This window comes from Solanum verrucosum, unplaced genomic scaffold (assembly GCF_900185275.1).
Source record: "Solanum verrucosum unplaced genomic scaffold, falcon-dt-bn FXZP01000280.1, whole genome shotgun sequence".
NCBI lineage: Eukaryota > Viridiplantae > Streptophyta > Magnoliopsida > Solanales > Solanaceae > Solanum > Solanum verrucosum.
The window spans coordinates 454,485-473,568 of record NW_026019982.1 but is presented as its reverse complement, the minus strand read 5'-3'; the positions used below and the strand labels follow the sequence as shown (position 1 = coordinate 473,568).

Here is a 19,084-nt window from a genome sequence, read left to right as displayed (position 1 = left end):
TGTTAATAATTGAATGTCGTGCGTAAATGCAATTTAAAAGACGGAGCTTTCAAAAAGATTATACTGATTTTATTTCAATTCAATTAAATGGAATTATTGTGCCACAAACTTTGATTCCCTTTTTAAAGAAATTAATTAATTTTTGCTAACGATAAATTCAAATTGATAAAATCCAAATTATATATTGTATCTAGACGCTAGAGCCGTCAATATGGGCTAGGCCCGTTGGGCCAGCCTAGCTTTACCCGTGATTTGATAGGGCTAAGCTATGATTTTTGGAGCCTATTTAAGAAAAGGACTTTTTAGTCCTGCCTGAATAAGCCTGTCGATTTGTGGGCTTGAGAAATATAGATAGGGTCTGCCCGTGGACCAAATAAAAATAAAATAGAGTATTAAAAATAACAGGAGTCAACACTCAAAATCTGTTTAAAGTTTGAAATATTAGAATTTAAATACAAATTATGTTTATAAAATATGTACTACATAAAATAAAGTTCCTAAAATTTATAGGGAATCACTTTTTTGTGTTTTATTATGATCATTGGAAAACAATTAGGTTAATATTTCTATTTAACTATTTATGTTTTTACTTGAAATCAAACTTAATAAATATTATATTGATAATTTTATTTGTGTATTTGATTAACAAGTAGTAACACTAGTCGATATTTATGATAATATTTTTAAATTATAATTTAATTTAAAAAAATTATAAAAAATATACTTTTAAGAAAAGAGGGTTGGCCCGACAAAGCCCGTAGGCCACACACTTGTGGGCTAGGCCGACCATTTTTTGGCCCATATAAAAAATGGGATAGCCCGGCCTGGCTCGTCAAATTGCAAAGCCTGTATGAGTTAGCCCGGATGGGGTGAGCCAACCCATATTGACAGCTCTACTAGCCGCAATAAAATTAATTTATAAAATTATAATCCAGCTAATTTATTCATATTTAAATTGATTATTAAGTCAATTCATATTAACACGCTTAATTCAATTCATTTAGATTTTAAACTAATTCAACTTTAAATTAATTGTTCAAATTAAAATGTGACAAATATTATAAGCGAAAGAAGTGGGTATTAGTAGTATTTTTTTAATGCATCGACTGAAGTGGGCAACAAGTATATTACGTGAATGCAATAAAAAACTTATTTAGTGGACCAAACGTTCTTTAAAATCTCATTAAATAGCATAAATTTGTCTCTAATTGCTACCAAATAAAAGAATCGGCTAACGATCATGCTTTTAAATAAGATTAATGTCCAATTCATTTTTACGAATTATTATATTTATTTATCATTTTCAAAAGCGGATCTACCTTAATAAGTGGGGTATATTTGTACAGAACTAGAATATAATTAACAGTGCACAACGTATGAGTGTTCTTGTGTCATTGGTACAAGGCATATGAACCACCCGCGAGACCATGATTTGAATCCAGCTAAAGCGTTATTTCTTTATATTTATTTTAAGTTTTGCTTAAAGATCATATTTGATGCACCCAAAGTATTTAAATCCTGAGTTCGCCTCGAGTCATTTTTACCTTATAAAAAGTATTTTTGCTTTCCTGTCGTATTCTTAATATATTTATTACTTAGTTTAAAGATTATTTTTTACAACCTAAGATACAAAGACTATATAATAATTAAAATAAATATTATAATAAAATATATGTATTAATTATTATTTTTAAAAAGCGTGTAAGTTTCAGAAAAATATATCACTGTTGGCTCTAATTTTGTCTTTTTTTTATAGACATGACACATTTCACGTTGATGCCCCACGTGCGCACTATAATCTTACATCTCGATATTGATTTGATGAATTAAGTAATTAATGATGAAGTAAAATAAAAAATATATAATTATATTTTTTATATGTTAAAAATGACAACTAACAGTGAAAATTTTAGTTTCAAAATATTGAACAAATAAAAATAAATAAATAAAGTACTATTTAGAAAATATATATATAAATTTTTTTATTTTCATGCTTATCCTTATTCAATAGAAGTGAAAAATAAAATGATAAAAAAGAATTGTAAAAATAAATAAAATTAATTTAATTAAATTATATTTCAATTAATATTTTATTAAAAATATAAAAAAAAACACGACAACTAAAATGAATCGATGAATTAAAAGAGTAACAAACCATAGTCTTAGTTCTATTTTTTAATGGTCTTAATTTATTGTCTCGTGAAACTTGACAACATTACATTTAAACGGCTCTTGCCTTTCTCAAAGGGTTCCTCCAAATTTATTTTAAAATTTTAAAACTAAAGGAAAATTCTAAACTTATTTTTGGTCATTAATTTAATTAAAACATAGTGTTTGTTCATATATTTAGTAACACTTGAAAAAATATAATGACTTTTAAATGGTGTATTTCTAGTATAGTTTATTTTTTAGATTTTTTTTATGTGTCTGATATTTATATTATGATTTCAACTAATTTAAATTTGTATTGTATAAGAAACGTTATTTTCCATAATTTTTTCTTTACTCAAAATTTGAACACAAATCTGATTAAAAATTGGAGGAACTCTATTCATTCTATCAGGACCACTACAACTTTTATTGTTAGTTCAATTTCTTTTTATTATGTCCTTCAAATGAATTTCAATTTGAATTGTTTTTCTGAGTATATTTTTTTTTTTTTTAGGTCTTCTCATCTTGTTTGATATCAGCTTATAATAGGATTTATGACCATATGGGAATTCCCTATTATATAAAGAAGTACTTTTTTTTTCATTTTTATTTCACGTAATGATATTTTAAGATGTTGAATTAAAATGTTTGTCGTTATTCAAATCCCAAAGGAGTGGTATTGTTACATTTTTTGCTAATCAAACTAGCTTTGATTAATAATTGATTTATTTTAATACCTAATTTTAACATTTTCAACTATGAAATCATATTAATAATACTCTTTATAATAGTTCCAATTACGTGAATATTAATTGAAAATTATGGGAAATTGTTCATTAAACTCGCTACATGCTCAAAGGAATTTATTTAACACATTAGATAAATTACAATTGAATCGATAAAATAATAACATTTGATTTATACTGATAAGATTAAAAAGTAGATTTGTGTTGAAACAAAAATACAAACTAATATTCACCCAATTTCCAAGAATTGGTTAGGTTTGTAATTACTTGTGTTACAATTATTATACTATTTTGTTATGTAATATCGTTCGTTTAAACTTATTACAATGTAATATCTACTTTATTACTTGCTATATTTGTTTTATTTTGTATATTCAATTTCTTATTTTTGAGATGCAATATGTTAGTCAAAAATCTTCTAAAAACAACCTCTTTATTTCTACGAGACAAAAATAAAATTTGCATATATTTTATTCTTTCAAAGTACACTCATTGAATTTCATTGAATTTTTTTTTTTGTTTAAGATGATTTATGCATTGATTTGTCTGTAATGATAAAGTGAATTCATAATCATGAAATCTCAAATTTAAATTTCAATAAGATATTGATAAGTATATACTGGTACAATTACAAGTTGGCTCAACAACTATATATATATAGAATTTTTTTTTGAAAATACTATACGTTCTTTGCAATATGTTTTTTTAATTTCGAGTTTAGACCTTTGTCGTTTGATTGGGAACTAATGAATTAATTATCCTTAGGTTAGTTATCATGAGATAACTTACCCCACCCTGTATATGTGATAACTTATTCCATCACTATAATATAAATGGTGGGATAAGTTATCCATAAGTTATACCAGACATGTCAACCAAACAAGACATCAAACTTTTATTCTAATACTATTTTTTTTATCTCACGACTATATATTTTTATTCCTTACACCAAACGATCTCTTAGAATTTATGTAATGAGTCGATTTTGTTAGTGAACGCGAATACGTAAAAGTACCAAACCTTTACCCTAGCAAAGTACCACTATCACACTGCAACATCTATAAAACGGAACTCTCCATTTATCATTTTCTCCCTCTGCTTCCTCTTATCCCTCTCTGTAACACTTTCATTTGTCTGCTTTCCACTTCACAATCATGGCGGCGGCGGCGGCGACTTCCTTCTCCATCACCACTTCCACTCCTCCTTCCCCCTCCTCCTCAACCAAATCCCTAAAACCTTCTCTTGTTGGTAACTTAGGGTTTCTATCCTCGTCAACACCATCGCTTAAGCCTCTCAGAGCTCAAGCCACCGTTTCATCTGGCAGCTCAAAATCCGGTGGCGGCGCACTCGCGGCTCGCATGGTTGCAGCACCTGCTACCGTCAAAGCTCCTGCTTCGTTCGATTTTGAAACATCCGTTTTTAAGAAGGAGAAAGTAACCCTCGCTGGAAATGATGAGGTGCATTCCTCATCTTCTCTATTTGTTTGTCCAGATTCAATCTAATCGTGTAAATTTATATTTTTGATTGATAGAATGAATCAATCTAGTCTAGTTTAGCTTGAAAGTTAGTTAAAGTGATGCTTATGAGCGAAAAGTGGCTAAAGAACTGTGTTTATGCTGAAAATTTATCTGTCGTTTTTTTGAAGTTTTTGACCATATGAAATATTGTGGTGCAGTACATTGTGAGGGGAGGGAGAGATTTGTTCAAGTATTTGCCTGATGCTTTCAAAGGAATCAAGCAGATTGGAGTTATCGGCTGGGGGTCTCAGGTATATCTCATGGATTCAGTTTTTGTCAAATCCATTTTTAATTAGAAATTGCCTTTGATTGAACGATGTTCCTTAGTCAGAAATGACTTGTAATGAGATGTTCTTATTCCAAGGAATTAACTGGTATTTGCAATATAAACTTTAAGGAAAAAGTTCCTTATAGTAGTACTTTAGTGTTGCCCGTCTAAAGTATAAGAGAAGGATGATATTTTTGAGTGCTATCTGATTGGTGAAAATTTGTTAATAGAATTTTTGAAGATTCCTTTTTCTATAATATTGGAATCTGGCAAATATTCCTTTACATTTTCAAATTTCCTAGTGAGCTATTATCTTTTGATGTAATCAGTCACCCAGCTTTGAACTGCTTTTTTCTGTTGCTCTTTCTGAATTGCTCGTAGCACTTCATCCTATGTTGAATTCTTTATCTATTTGCTATTGGATTGTTGATGATATGGTTTCCATGAGTTATCTTCGTCTAATTTTGCTGAACATGGAAACTTTTTTCCTTATATGTGAGATAAAAATATTTTACATGCTTCCTTTCGTGTTTTGTGCTCTTTTTTTTGGGTGTTTTGAAGAGCAAAAAACAAGAAATGAAGCACACTCTTCTTTGGACTGCGGGGTAAAATTTATGAGAAGTTAAAAAATGTCAATATACATTAATATAGTGCTATACTAATTTCAATTTCCAATTCAATAATGTCAATATTAATCGAACTCCTCGAAAAGTTGAGATTGAATGAGCCTTCAAACATTTCTTTTGGATCACTTTGCGCATCATTGTTTGAACCACACTTCTCTGAACTGCATGGTTTCACCCGTGAAATAATAGCTCCTTGGTCTCATCGCTTCATCACTGGAAGTGACAGCTTTTAACAGCACTGCTCTTTTTTCTTCTCTTTTCCATATTCAGATTTGCTTAGTAAATACCATTTCTTTTGTAGGGACCTGCTCAAGCCCAGAACTTGAGGGATTCTCTCGCAGAAATAAAATCTGACATAGTTGTTAAGGTAATACTTCATCTTCTTCTGCTTTCTCCTTCCCATCCCACAGAGACAGATAACAGTGGAAGATGGTGTTTGAAATGGTGGTGAAATGTGTTATACTTTTGGCATATTGTTAAGCTTACAAGTGTAATTTCTGTTTCATGTAGATTGGTTTAAGAAAGGGTTCAAGCTCATTTGCAGAGGCCCGCACAGCTGGGTTTACTGAAGAGAACGGAACCCTTGGTGACATATACGAGACTATCTCTGGCAGTGATTTAGTGCTGCTTTTGATTTCTGATGCTGCTCAGGTTGGACATTGTTTTAGCCTCTGTTTTTGTTGTGGCAACATTTGGTAATTACGTTTTTTGATGGTTACATTTTATTGAAGGCTTCCTTCACACAATAGTTCAACCTCTTGGCTAACTTGGTAGATATTTTTTGGTTGAGTCTACAATTATTTTGGACTAAGATATGATATTGTTACTTTTTGTCTTCTGTTCGTCATCTTTTGAAATCACATTCACGTTGGGGTGCTAAAATGTGTGAATTACAATGTTAGGGCCAACTTTTGTCTTGGTATAACTATTGCTAAAGCATAAATTTTTAGTATTCGGAATCAATGTAAACAGAAGCATTCTTGGGAGGCGGAAGGGGTTTAAATATTGCTGTCTAATTTTTGTGATGTATGTGCAGGCTGATAATTATGAGAAAGTGTTCTCTCACATGAAGCCAAACAGCATACTTGGGCTTTCACATGGATTCCTCCTTGGCCATTTGCAGTCAATGGGCCTTGACTTCCCAAAGAACATTAGTGTGATTGCTGTATGTCCTAAGGGAATGGGGCCCTCAGTCAGGAGATTATATGTTCAAGGAAAAGAAGTCAATGGTGCTGGAATTAATTCAAGTTTTGCAGTTCACCAGGTCTATTTCAATGACCTTTCTCTACTCTCTTTCCTTCAAGCCATTAATTTATGTTCAATCAGTCTCACACGGTCACACCTTTTACTATCTCCAGGATATTGATGGAAGAGCCACAGATGTTGCTCTAGGGTGGTCTGTTGCCCTTGGTTCTCCCTTTACTTTTGCTACTACTCTAGAGCAGGAATATAAAAGTGACATTTTTGGAGAACGAGGTTAGTGTGTTTTCAAGTCTATTTCTAGCTTACTAAAGCCGTTATGGTTGAGTAATTGTGGTTCCCTCGTTAGGTATTTTACTTGGTGCTGTCCATGGAGTTGTGGAGTCACTTTTCAGAAGGTACACTGAGAATGGAATGAATGAGGAGCTTGCATACAAGAACACTGTAGAATGCATAACTGGAGTCATTTCAAAGACCATATCAACAAAGGTCGGTCTTCAATTTTTATCTTCCGTAAGAGTATTATGTCGAGGAAGATGCTTATGTAGCACTTTTGTTAAAAATTTCCCTAAAATTGTGGTATGCACATGTATCCGTTTTCCAGGGCATGTTGGCTGTGTACAACTCATTGACTGAGGAGGGCAAGAGGGAGTTTGAAGCTGCATACAGTGCTTCATTTTACCCCTGCATGGAGATTTTGTATGAGTGCTATGAAGATGTAGCTACAGGTAGCGAGATCAGGAGTGTTGTCTTGGCTGGCCGCCGCTTTTATGTAAGTCATCTTTTACTCTGTAGTTTTATGATAGTAACTTGGCCGGGTTTGGACTATGGTTTTAGTTTAGTTCTTTAATGATTAGGTTTCGAGATGTTTTTGAAGAACAATTCTGGGGAAATTTTGCACAAGTGGATTAATTTGAGAAAATGTTTTTCCCAGTATATTTGGACTAGTTTTTGTCAGACCTTTGGTTTTTCAGTTACAGGAAAATAAGTAAGATTCCTGAAAAGAGTCTGTTTTAGAAACAAACACAATTGTTTCAGGTTTGGAGCACTATCTAAAAACTATGCTAATTAATGTGGGCTTATTTTTTTACCCAATCAGCTATGAGAATAGCAGAAGGGCATTGGTTTTTTCTCTATATAAGTTTCGAGACTATAATCCTCCTACTAAGCCAATGTGCCTTTTTTCGGTGAAATCTTAATTTTGTTCACATGTTAGACCTAGTACTATAAGGTCTTCAAGGGGATAGTTGAAGAAAAACGTCAAATACTAAAATAAAATGATTTTATCTTTGGCTTCTGTACACGCAGGAAAAGGAGGGCTTACCTGCCTTCCCAATGGGGAAAATTGATCAAACAAGGATGTGGAAGGTTGGTGAGCGCGTCCGAGCAACCCGACCAGCCGGTGATCTTGGTCCTCTGTATCCTTTCACTGCTGGTGTCTTTGTGGCATTGATGATGGCCCAGGTTAGCATTTCTACTTTATACCTCTATTTTTATTCTTATATTTTATGCTTGAGCCATGGAAGTATTGCATGATATTTCAGGATATGCTTGAAGTGCTCTTTTGCTCTGGTCGCTTTCTCTTCCTTTTTAGATAATCATATTTACTCTTTTGCTTATGTGCCTTGGATTCGATACTTTTAGGACATCCAGCGTAAACGGTGTTAGCATGCCACTTGAACATCTGAATCTTGAATTGAGAAAGTTGTGCTTTTTGAAGAATTTTTTGCCTTAGAACTCAAATGAATCTTACTATTTTTTTTTAAGTTCTATAAAATCACTATGGAAAGGGTTGCCAAATGATGAAAGATTACGTGAATATAAAATGACCTGTTCTCTGACATTCCTTGTCATCTAAAATATTGTCTTCGGAAAATATGAACAGATTGAGGTTCTGAGGAAGAAAGGTCATTCTTACTCCGAGATTATCAATGAAAGTGTCATCGAGTCTGTAGATTCATTGAATCCGTTCATGCACGCTCGTGGAGTATCATTCATGGTTGACAATTGCTCTACAACAGCACGTTTAGGTTCCAGGAAGTGGGCCCCTCGATTTGATTACAACCTCACCCAGCAAGCACTTGTAGCTGTGGATAATAATGCCCCTATCAATCGAGATCTCATCAGCAACTTCCTTGCAGATCCCGTGCATGGAGCTATTAAAGTATGTGCGGAACTGAGACCCACAGTTGATATTTCTGTAACAGCAGATGCTGATTTTGTCCGCCCCGAGCTCAGGCAATCTGGCAATTAAGGGTCACTTTGTGAGCGAGTTAGAATTTTGTGTAATTGTGAGGTTGAGATTTCATATTGTTGATGTGTGTTGGTGAAGGCAAGAATACTTAAATCTGTTAGCTTATAAGAATCTTAACCTTTTTCGGGTACTAGCACTTTCTTTATGTAACCTTTTGCTGAATAACAGATTCGAAATTTGGGAACCCTTTTAGCAAACTATAAAATGTGGGTTATGTGGCAGTAGCATGTTTCAGTCTCTACATGTGTAATTTTAACAGTTTTAGTGCGGTATTTTTCTACCATTTTTGTCCAGTTTTCATCTAAAGTTATGAACGAGAGCAACAACTTATTATAAAGAAATTTGTGTAAAATACCAACTTTACAAGTATGATAAAATTTGTGCAAAGTGTCAATGTTAATTTTATAGATATCAGAAGGCGTGATGCAACTTCATAGATATAAAAAGCAAGTACAAAAAGATTAAATGCGCAATAACATCATCATAATAGACAACATATTAAACACAAATTTTTTTTTTTTGATAAGGTAACTTTATTAAACACAAAATTAGTACAAACTTAACAATAAAGTTGAACTTTTGCATTGTTAAGCGAGATAAATAGTACAAAATAATCAAATTCATATATGACATCTGTACTTGACAATTTCACCATAGGAATAAAAAAAGAGTAAACAAAAATTTCGTATGTAATATATTGAAATGCAATGTAATATTAATAGTTATGACCAAAAATTGGAAAGAAAAAAAAAAGAAAAATTCACAATTAGAAGTTTTTCTGAATATAAAAGTATTTGCAAATCTCAAGGTTAAACTCGTATTAAGGCCCTGATAATACTAAAATAAGCACTGAATTCACCTGGCATGAGAACATAGAGTAAAAGGAGAAACTACAAAAGACTAAACTAAACACAAAATTTCATTATTTTCAATCCATTGGCAAAGCACTAACAGTAACTATGAAATTCATCCATGGGACTGTTAATTTTACAGAAAAAATGGTAGGCAGGCTACTAATCCATAACCATGTGAGCAAGAAACCAGAACAACGATTAAAGTTCTGAGTTTCAAAAATTATTTCATGTTTTTTTTTGTCACCCTGATCCCAAGAAGACATATTTCCTCTTTCAGGGTAACAGATGTAACTACTCGCTATGCTAATGCCAATCATATCCTTGTTCATTTTACGTTAAGGTCGCAATCATCCTGTATAGCAACTTCAGAGAAGAGGGACTTGAATGCACCTAGGGAGAATTCAGTCAGATTCAAGGCAGCATTGGCAATGGATTTGTCTTCCTCAAGTATTTCTATTTTGTCCGATTTTCCCTGTATGAATGACGCATGGAAAATGCTACACTTAGTACAGATGAGAAAATTAAGCAAGATAAAGTAGAGAGAGTGCTAAAACATGTGAACAGTGGACATAGTGATATGATAATTAAACATCGGCAAGCCAACTTCTCTGTACATCTTGGAAGAGGGTAGACAGGAACTTAAATGTTTATCAATTATATCGTTTTTGCAAGTATCTGTCTAAGCCTACCACACAATCCTACACAAATTTGGAAAAGACTTCAGTTGCTGTAACAGGAAAAATATGTTTTGGTTACAGTATTACAACAGCAGAGAGTGTTTCTGCTGTAATCATATGGAATGTCTGTGCCATAAACTCGCAAATGGACTCAGTAACAGGTACATTAATTTTGTGGGTTTGACTAATCAACTAAAGCAAGTATGAGATGCAAGCATACATATCATCGGAGTTGTAGGACCCAGCCCCATAGATAGAAATAAATCCGACATGGCAATAAAGGTATCCGATGGATTTCAAGTAGTGGTTCAGTAGTTTGATGAGGATGAAAACTTGAAGAAAAGGGAAGTTTCTTAGAATGTAAGAAATTCTAAGGAGGTCTGATTTCTGTTCTAAAAAGTAATTCTCTTTAGGAACTATTTTTATTGGAGGAAAAATTTTTCCTCCTATAAGTATGGTTTTATTCACTTAATTGTATGACAATCGAGAGATAGAGAAAGATGTAGTTATTCATACAATAGCAACACATCCAGTGAAGTCCCACAAAGTGAGGTTTGGGGAGGGTAGAGTGTACGTAGACTTTACCCCTACCTTAGAGGTAGAGAGGTTGTTAATGATAGACCCTCAGCTCAAGGAGTAGTTCTCCATAAGGGAAGAAAAAGAACTAAAGTGAGTGGTATTCTTGTGAGGGTGTCAAAGAAAATGTATTCCGAGTGTGTATAACCTAGTGGGTTTCCTCTTTTGGGTGGGTGAGTCTCTCGAAGACTTTGAAATTACCAGAGCAAAATTTTCAACTATAGTGATATTGTTTTGCTCCTTTTGGGTTGTGGCTTTTCCCTTAAGTTAAAGAAGAGTTTTCCACGTAAAAATATCATTATCCTTCCTTACTTTCATCCTGCTTTTACTATGGTTATCATCCCAGTGTTAATCCTTGAGTTTTAGCTAGTATAGGAGCATGAGAAGGGGTTTTCATAGGCACGGGCATACGATCAGTACTATTTACATGCAACAAGAATAAAGTATGTGCATGCCTAGCCATTTGCAGTGTTGTAATGGATGGAATACGACGAGACCCTTGTATACCTAACCATTGATGGGGTTGCAATGGATTGGAAGGTGTGAGACCCCGGTTTTGGTTGAGATGTTTTCTCAAAAAGAGAGTTGGGCCAAGGGTTTTTTCACAATGTAGATCTTTGTGAGGAAAAAAAAGGGAATGCAGGAGTGAGTGGTACTTCTGATAACCGAGAAATCCCCGAAGACCCCGGCACACGGTTCGAAACTTGGTGGATAATAGGTCCACCCTTCTCCACTTAAGTATCAAGTTTTTGTATGTGACCGGATTCGAACCCATGATGGAGCCCAATATATTACGTATATGTGCTCTTGCCACTAGAACTGCCTTGAGGGCAAGGGTGAGTGGTATTGCAGTAAGGGTATTGAATGTATTTTGAGTGTGTATAATACAGTGGATTTTGGGTTTTCAGTTTTGAGTAGGGGACTCATGAGGAAACTAGAACCTCCAAACTACTCTGTTATACTGATACTATTTTGCTCTTTTCGAGCTGTTGTTTTCCCCATAAAAATCTTGTTATTCGTTAATTTTTACCATGGTCACTATCATCCCGGTGGGTAATACAGGAAAATTAATAAAACTATCTATATCACCTCATCGTGTGATCCTCTGATGTAACCTACAATCACAACTTCCATTTTGCCAGGCTGGATCTGTTCGTCACTTGAATCAACTATACAAGCTTGCTGAAATGGAGTAGAAAAACGACTATGGTCATCTTTAAACTAGGAAAACATATAAGAACGAGAAATTTAAAATAGCAGCAGATAAAAGATAAAAGAGATGATAAAGCTAATGTATGTCAAGTAGGAATTAGGGACTATGCAATTAGACAAATTGTAACTATAAGCAACATCATGCATGAAGCAATTAAAATGCCTCGAGAAGATTACTGACAAACTTTTTCTTCTGCTAAAGAAAATCAGTGAACTTTTTTCATTGCTTAGAACATACGCACTTCCAAAAACTGTGCTACACTATTTGATGCTTAGTAGACAGCATGTCAAACTATATATAGCAGTTGTCCACTACACAGACACATTGAGTAATGCTCAATAAACACTTTATAACAGTCACAATAAGTGCACAGTTAAATACAGTATTCTGCAATACCCCTAACTGAAAACAAATAAGCAACCATAATACCGACAGTTCCCTGAGCATCAAACAGTGTCAAGTGAAGCAGCATTGGGTTAGTTTACTCACCATCTTCCTCTTAGAACTGCAGCAGCCATGTCCCCAACCAACGCCAAGAACAATCTTTATGAACTTGTACGCCTCAGGTTTTGCCCAGCCAAAATAAACTCCAAACACTTGATCTGGTAGAGTAGACGGCCCTTCATCTGGATATGATCTTTAGTCAGAATTCTGAGAGTCTAATAACACAAATAAGAAGGAATCAGGGAGGGAGGATATGGGGCTTGTCCAAGACCTGCAAAATCATGGAGGAGGCCATTTTTGTACAGACCCCTGAAATGAACAGGTTCAACCAGCAACGCATTATCAACCCCTACAATCATCAAGTAATAAAAGTTGCATTATGCTAGAAGGACATGCAGGACCAAAGCATAAAGAAGGTATACTGGAAAGAAACATACAGTCTTCAAATGGTGGGAGACCCCATACTTCCGGCTTTAAATCTAGGAGTGAACGAAGCACAGAATCAGCTATTGTATATTGATCAAATTCAGAATGGAAAGATGGCACAGCTACCACCTTCATTCCAGCAGCCTTGCCTGCCCTGACTCCGATACTGTCAAAGTTATTGGGTGAGGAACTACTGTCATATCAGTTTCGGTTAATAAAAAATGTTCAACAGTCGTGCATTAACTGCACAAACAAGGAGCAAGTCAATTTAAAGAAAAACAGGATTACTTTGATTTCTAAGGAAGTATCTGAAGCCCTTCACATGCATTAGTGTGTGCCACAGCACAGCACAAAAATTGTCAGCTTTGACTAGAGTTAAGATGGCACACACTCACATCTCATGTGAATCATGTTTAAGCTGTTCTAATTAGCAAAAATGATATGCTGGAATAGATCACCAGCTTTTGATACCAAAGCAGCATTAAAATTAGTAGAATTACACACTGTAGAAATTAAGACTTCCATGTGTAGGTACGTGTATCAATGAGTTATTTCAGTCTTGTCCAGAAAAGATCAAAACCAAGAGGCATTTATGGTTAAAGCCTCATGTCCTAAGATAGGCACAAGACTCATACTCACCCCAGTTTGCGATTAATGTTTCTATAGGAGGTAAAATAACTTAACATGCTCCATGCACCAGGAATGTGAAATTCAAGAACCAAATTTTTACACACATAACGCAAATTCACTTCTCAGTCCCACAAACATTGTTAGATGGAATTACGTACTCATGATATCATCATATCAACATATGTTAAGAATCAAAATCAGCTTCGAGAGTGTGTTCAGCTAGTCAAGTTAGCTATTAGTATGGGAAAAAAAAAGGAGGAATGTCAAACTTTTTGAGGTACATGTTAATCTGGTAAGAGTTTACATTAAGAGTTTAAGCAGTAAACTAATGCTAGACAGCTAGTTATGCTGATCGCTTGTGACGATGTAAGTTTGATCCTTGAGAATAGAAATAGTCACTTACATGAAAGGTGGATGATTTCCACCACTCACTAGCACACAACATAGGCATGCAAAGAACTGTCCAACTTAAACAAGCTAACTAGAAATGAGAAAGAAAAGGCGACTTACACAGAATCCTCTATCACTAGGCAGTGAGCTGCATCTGCACCCATTTGTTTTGCAGCTTCAAGAAATCTAAAATCAATTCAAGAATTCACAGGAAATTAGAAGAAATATATTATCTCACAGGTGACACCAATTATCAACCATTGGAAAAGAAGTTCAGTCTGTCAGTGATAACACACAAATTTTGCAAGATTTTAGACTAACAATAGCTTCTGAACAATGAACATGTATAGCACAAAATTGTTATTCGGTACTTATTTTAGACATAATAGGAAAAGGGGAGATTAATTGAAGACGCTTTAAAGGAATTAGCTATAGGGCTCTTGAATTGAAATACTTTTGCTTACATATTTAGTCTTTTTAGTCAACCATGAATATCTAAATAGCAGAGATCAAATGATAGATTTCAGTAACTTTATGAGCTTTTGAAAGAATAGTATCATGAGCAGTTTGTACATGCTATCGTAATTAAGCACCTTCTTGGTTCTCCTGCTATCAATGAAATATTCTCAGATTTTCTTCAAGAAAAATGTGATAACACAAACTTCGAGAGGAATAGAGGATAAAGGAGTATGTCATATCTTATGCATAGCAGTAACCAGAACTATTCAGAGAATCACCCACAGTAGAAAGCCTAACTTACATGTCTGGAGAAGGCTTCCCTGATTTAACCTGATCACTTCCAAGAATTACAGAAAAACATTCTTTCCAACCTAGTTCAATGAAGAAAAAGGATTATGTTAGTTTATAATATACACCTTCACAAGGAAACAACTGAAAGAAAATTGATGTGCTGACCATGATTGAAAGTTCATAAAGGTGACCTCATTTAGGAAGAGAAGGAAACATTTTTTTAACAATAAGATGATTCAAAAATAACACTTTGCTGGCTTTAACAAAAAGAATTTTCTCAGTCCTAAGGAACTGTCTTATGGACTATTTACTTCGAAAATAACAACACTAATTGATGAAGCAAGAAAATAAAAGGATAATGTGAAAAGGAGCATAATGAAGATAAACTACGTTTTACATTAATTTCTTAATGCGTTATAGCACAACCTTCTTGGAGAGAGACTTTCCCATCTATGTTTTTCCTTTTGGAATTTGAAGCAAGGGCAAAGGGAACTCCATGCTTATGGAGATGTCTTATAAGGCGATTAGCACCAGGAAGTGCTTTCGCTTGCAACCACCTGCAACAAAATAGGAAAAAAACTATACGTGAATACTCTGTTGCGCATTTGCTTAATCATTGAATATCTTAAATCAGTGCAGGGAAGCTGAAACTAGCTAATCTATCACACCGTCAACACAATGTAAGAAGATGTGCAAAATTATTGACAAGTGGAGGCGACTAGTGCATAGTGTTTTACTAGATTCTGTTAGTTATACAGAGCAGAGCATTAATATCGTGCGGCTAGTCAAATTATTAAAGATGTCATGGAAACAAATATTTCATTCTCATCATGTCATCAACTAGAATCGGAGACAATATCACAGAACATTTCACTCGAAGACATTAAGATATAACTTTGTAACAGAGTGTAGGAAAACGGGAAGATGCATGTGCTCTTGAAGCAACACAAAGAAGACTTCTATTCAACATGTAAGAGCAATAGGAGGATGTAAGGATCAATAACCATGTTACTTATCCAATATGAAGTAAAATGAAATGCACAAATATGATGATTTTGTAAGAAGATGACATCAAACAACATAGGCGGATCCAGGATTTGAACTTAATGGCTTTGAGTTCCGAATTCTACCTCAACCTATTAATGTGTTGTGTTCGGACTCTATGTTTGATACTATTTTAATGGATTTTTTAACACATATATTAGGTTTGAACCAAATGTATCAGTTTGGACACAGACAAATCCAAGATTTGAAGTTTATGGATTCCTATAGTGACCTCAAGTTAATATACAGTAATAATTGGGTTCACATTCAAATATTTAGTGGATTGATACATATACTGGGTTTGAGAAAAAGCCGATGAGTTCACATGAACCCATAAGTTATGTTGTAGATCCGTCTCTATTTTGGACAAATCCATAACTAATGCACTGGGTCTGCCACTGTTAAGTGTCAACCAATTATGCTTTATAGTAGTTTACAAGTGAATATCCATATAACAATATATCCAAAATAAAAAGAAACAACTAATATATTGAGAGACATGGTTTAAAAAACACTTACAAGTCATGATAAAAGGGCATGACTGCTTGGACATACTGATCGGGCGTGATAGGGAGGTCGTAATCACTGACAATGCCAATAGCGTACTCTTTCTGCGCCATGCCCAATCTTTTCTTTTCCTTCTCCTTATCTGGCACCTTCCCATATCCAGCCAGAAATTCCTTCAGAATTTCCTTTGTCAAGTGCTCTAAAACATACACATCCAAGATTTAGTATCAGTGGGCTCATAGTGAGGTGCATACAACAACATACCCCAGTTTAATCCCACAAGTGGAGTCTGGATAGGGTTGTGTATACACATCCTTACCATATCTCGTGCACTTTACTTTTAAAATTGTTTCTATGGGCCTAATTTAGATTATAAGTTTAAAAACTCAATCTTTCTTTCTTAAGCTTTATCCCACATATATTGCATCCCACAAAATGGAACTGATAGAAGCACCCAAAGGCGTGGCCTAGCGGTTAGTAAAGTGGATTGAAAATCATGTGGTCTCATATTCAAATCCCAGCAAAGACAAAAACACTAGGTAATTTCTTCTCATATGTCCTAAACTTGGTGGACAGAGTTACCTAATACCTAATACATGTTGCTGGTGGGAGGTGACAACCGACAGGTATCACGGTAATTAGTCAAGGTCATTGACATCAGATATTGACCCACCTGGTGAACTGCCTAGGTATAAGTCCTAAGCGCAAGCTGACTCAGACACCATGGTTTTTTAAAAAAAACAGGGACTATATCCCTACATTGTCAGAGTCAAAAACACCATTCAGTTGAACTCATAGTAAAAAAAAAAATTAGATCCCAAAACACAAATGCTACAAACCCAGAAAAATATAAAACTAAAAAGGGAGTGGAAAAAGAGGACCTGTACTCAAAAGGGTACCATCCAAATCAAAAATGACAGTTGAGATTTGAGTATTTCCATGTTCTTCTGCAGAATGAAGATCCCCCATTGTTGTGTGTCAAAGAAGTTTTAGGCTTTGCTGTGAAATCTGATGAATGAGCAGAGAAAACATAGAATATGAAGGATTTTAAAGAAATATTTTAACGAAAGGATCAAATTCCATTTGCAATTGGGCAAAGGTGCTTACACAGTATGGGGAGTCTTTTTCCCGCCTTCCAAAAGTAATTATTCGGTATTCCAAATATTATTGTTCCACTACGTATATCCTAAATTCCAATATCCTCTTCTTCCTTTTTGAGTGATGTTCCAATCAACAGGCACTTACATTATTTAACTTGTCCACTATGGTGAATTTTGGATTTTCAATATGAGGGTTTGGAAAAACAAAATGTTGTACTATCTGAAATTTTGAACCACCTCAATCCCTAAGCCAATTATCATTTTGTGTCTAGGAGATAGAATCTCGAGTTCGGAGCCAAAAGGACAACAAATTTTTTCGAAAATTTTAAAAAGGCAACAAAATTATTTATCAAACTAAAAGGGTAACAAATTTAAACATATCAAGGTTTCCGTCGCAAGGCGCGGATACCCATGCGACTTGTAAGGGATGGCATCTTTTAGCCTTGTAAGGCTCAGCCGCCATGAGCCTTACAAGGCACAGGGAATCTGCGCTTTCCAGCATTTTTCTAAAAAAAACATACTACTCTTTTACTGATATTAATTCTTTTTGTATTAATTATTTATCCAAAATTTTCACTAGTCTATAATTAACGGATGATTTTGAATGTGTGTGATAAAAAAATATACTAAATTAAAAAATATTTTCAATTTCAAAAATTATTTTCTACTCTAGTAAAAATAAAAGATATTTCTCAAAAACATTTTTCATTCATAAATCAAACACTAAAAATCTTTTCCAAAAAATATTTTCTACTCACCAACCAAACATGAGAAAACAAGTAAAAAATCTACTTGTTTTCCAAGAAAACATTTTCCATTGAAAACATTTTCCTTCATACCAAACACACCCTACATGTGTCTAATTTTAACAGTTTTAGTGCGGTTTTTTTCTGCCATTTTTGTCCAGTTTTCATCTAACGTTATGAACGAGAGCAACAACTTACAAGTTTTATACGTTTATAGTGTGTATTAGGAAAAATAATGCATGCATTAGATGTGTGTATTAGTAAAACCTTATTTGGTACATTTTTTCATGTCATGTATAATGTGTATTAAGTTGTGTATTACTAATACCAAGAAATTCTAGGTATTAGTAATACATAACATTTTAACACTTGCATTAGATTATATAATTATAAAACTACCCTCAAAACCATTTATAAAAACATTTTCCAAGAATCTCTGCAGCTGGTCTTGTGCTCACCAAGGATACCATTACTCGTTAACACATTTTCTTTACAAAGTAGTTGCCTGTATCCCCTGGAAGAGGTGGTGTAGAACTAAAGATTTCTCATGGGTGGTAAATAATTTGAATTTGTTCAATTTGACAAGCTGAGCTTTATGGTCCTGTAGAGTTTTACGCGTCTTCATCGCTGGACTCTCTCATATTGAAATATTGCCCTTCTTATTCAATATAGTTTAATCAAAATATTTACTATTGTGACGATTAGTTTAATAAAAAAAAAAAATTTGCCAACTTTTCACAAAAATATTTTGACGTAATAGTAACAACTATTTAATTTTATATTTGAAAAAAAGAAGAGAAGAGGAGTTAATGATGTTTTAACAAAGAAATCTTTTTTGATGTTTTAGCAAAGAACCTTGTTGCAAAGGTAATGTACAAAGAAATAAAGTGTGAAGGGTATTTTTGTAAACATACATTTTTTTAATAGAAATTATGCAAGATTTGTTATTTCTAATACATCAAACC

At 33.9% G+C, this 19,084-nt stretch overlaps 2 protein-coding genes across 2 annotated transcripts; one reads left to right on the top strand and one right to left on the bottom strand.

The window, feature by feature from the left end:
- The first annotated feature begins 3,860 nt into the window (after positions 1–3,860).
- On the top strand, positions 3,861–8,983 carry LOC125817766 (ketol-acid reductoisomerase, chloroplastic). Its single transcript, XM_049497313.1, has 10 exons — positions 3,861–4,354; positions 4,573–4,665; positions 5,610–5,675; positions 5,819–5,959; positions 6,345–6,572; positions 6,667–6,784; positions 6,858–6,997; positions 7,113–7,280; positions 7,817–7,972; positions 8,394–8,983. The coding sequence occupies exons 1-10, from the start codon at positions 4,052–4,054 to the stop codon at positions 8,760–8,762; spliced, it is 1,782 nt and encodes a 593-aa protein (XP_049353270.1). The 5' UTR covers positions 3,861–4,051; the 3' UTR covers positions 8,763–8,983.
- A 690-nt stretch (positions 8,984–9,673) lies between these two features.
- Positions 9,674–17,301, bottom strand: LOC125817765 (bifunctional riboflavin kinase/FMN phosphatase-like). Its single transcript, XM_049497312.1, has 10 exons — positions 17,155–17,301; positions 16,286–16,472; positions 15,149–15,279; positions 14,733–14,802; positions 14,093–14,158; positions 12,964–13,118; positions 12,798–12,875; positions 12,572–12,708; positions 11,959–12,051; positions 9,674–10,088 (listed from the first exon to the last, which is right to left on the bottom strand). The coding sequence occupies exons 1-10, from the start codon at positions 17,240–17,242 to the stop codon at positions 9,942–9,944; spliced, it is 1,152 nt and encodes a 383-aa protein (XP_049353269.1). The 5' UTR covers positions 17,243–17,301; the 3' UTR covers positions 9,674–9,941.
- Positions 17,302–19,084: the final 1,783 nt, after the last annotated feature.

What these genes read in the sequence shown, in the direction of transcription:
- LOC125817765 (XM_049497312.1), bottom strand. Translation starts at nt 17,242, where the DNA reads ATGGGGGATCTTCATTCTGCAGAAGAACATGGAAATACTCAAATCTCA. An exon ending in CTAGTGATAGAGGATTCTGT is followed by an intron (nt 13,119 to 14,092) that starts GTAAGTCGCCTT and finishes TAACTTTGACAG; the next exon opens with TATCGGAGTCAGGGCAGGCA. An exon ending in GCAGTTCTAAGAGGAAGATG is followed by an intron (nt 12,052 to 12,571) that starts GTGAGTAAACTA and finishes ACTCCATTTCAG; the next exon opens with CAAGCTTGTATAGTTGATTC.
- LOC125817766 (XM_049497313.1), top strand. Translation starts at nt 4,052, where the DNA reads ATGGCGGCGGCGGCGGCGACTTCCTTCTCCATCACCACTTCCACTCCT. An exon ending in AATCTGACATAGTTGTTAAG is followed by an intron (nt 5,676 to 5,818) that starts GTAATACTTCAT and finishes TGTTTCATGTAG; the next exon opens with ATTGGTTTAAGAAAGGGTTC. An exon ending in TGACATTTTTGGAGAACGAG is followed by an intron (nt 6,785 to 6,857) that starts GTTAGTGTGTTT and finishes TTCCCTCGTTAG; the next exon opens with GTATTTTACTTGGTGCTGTC.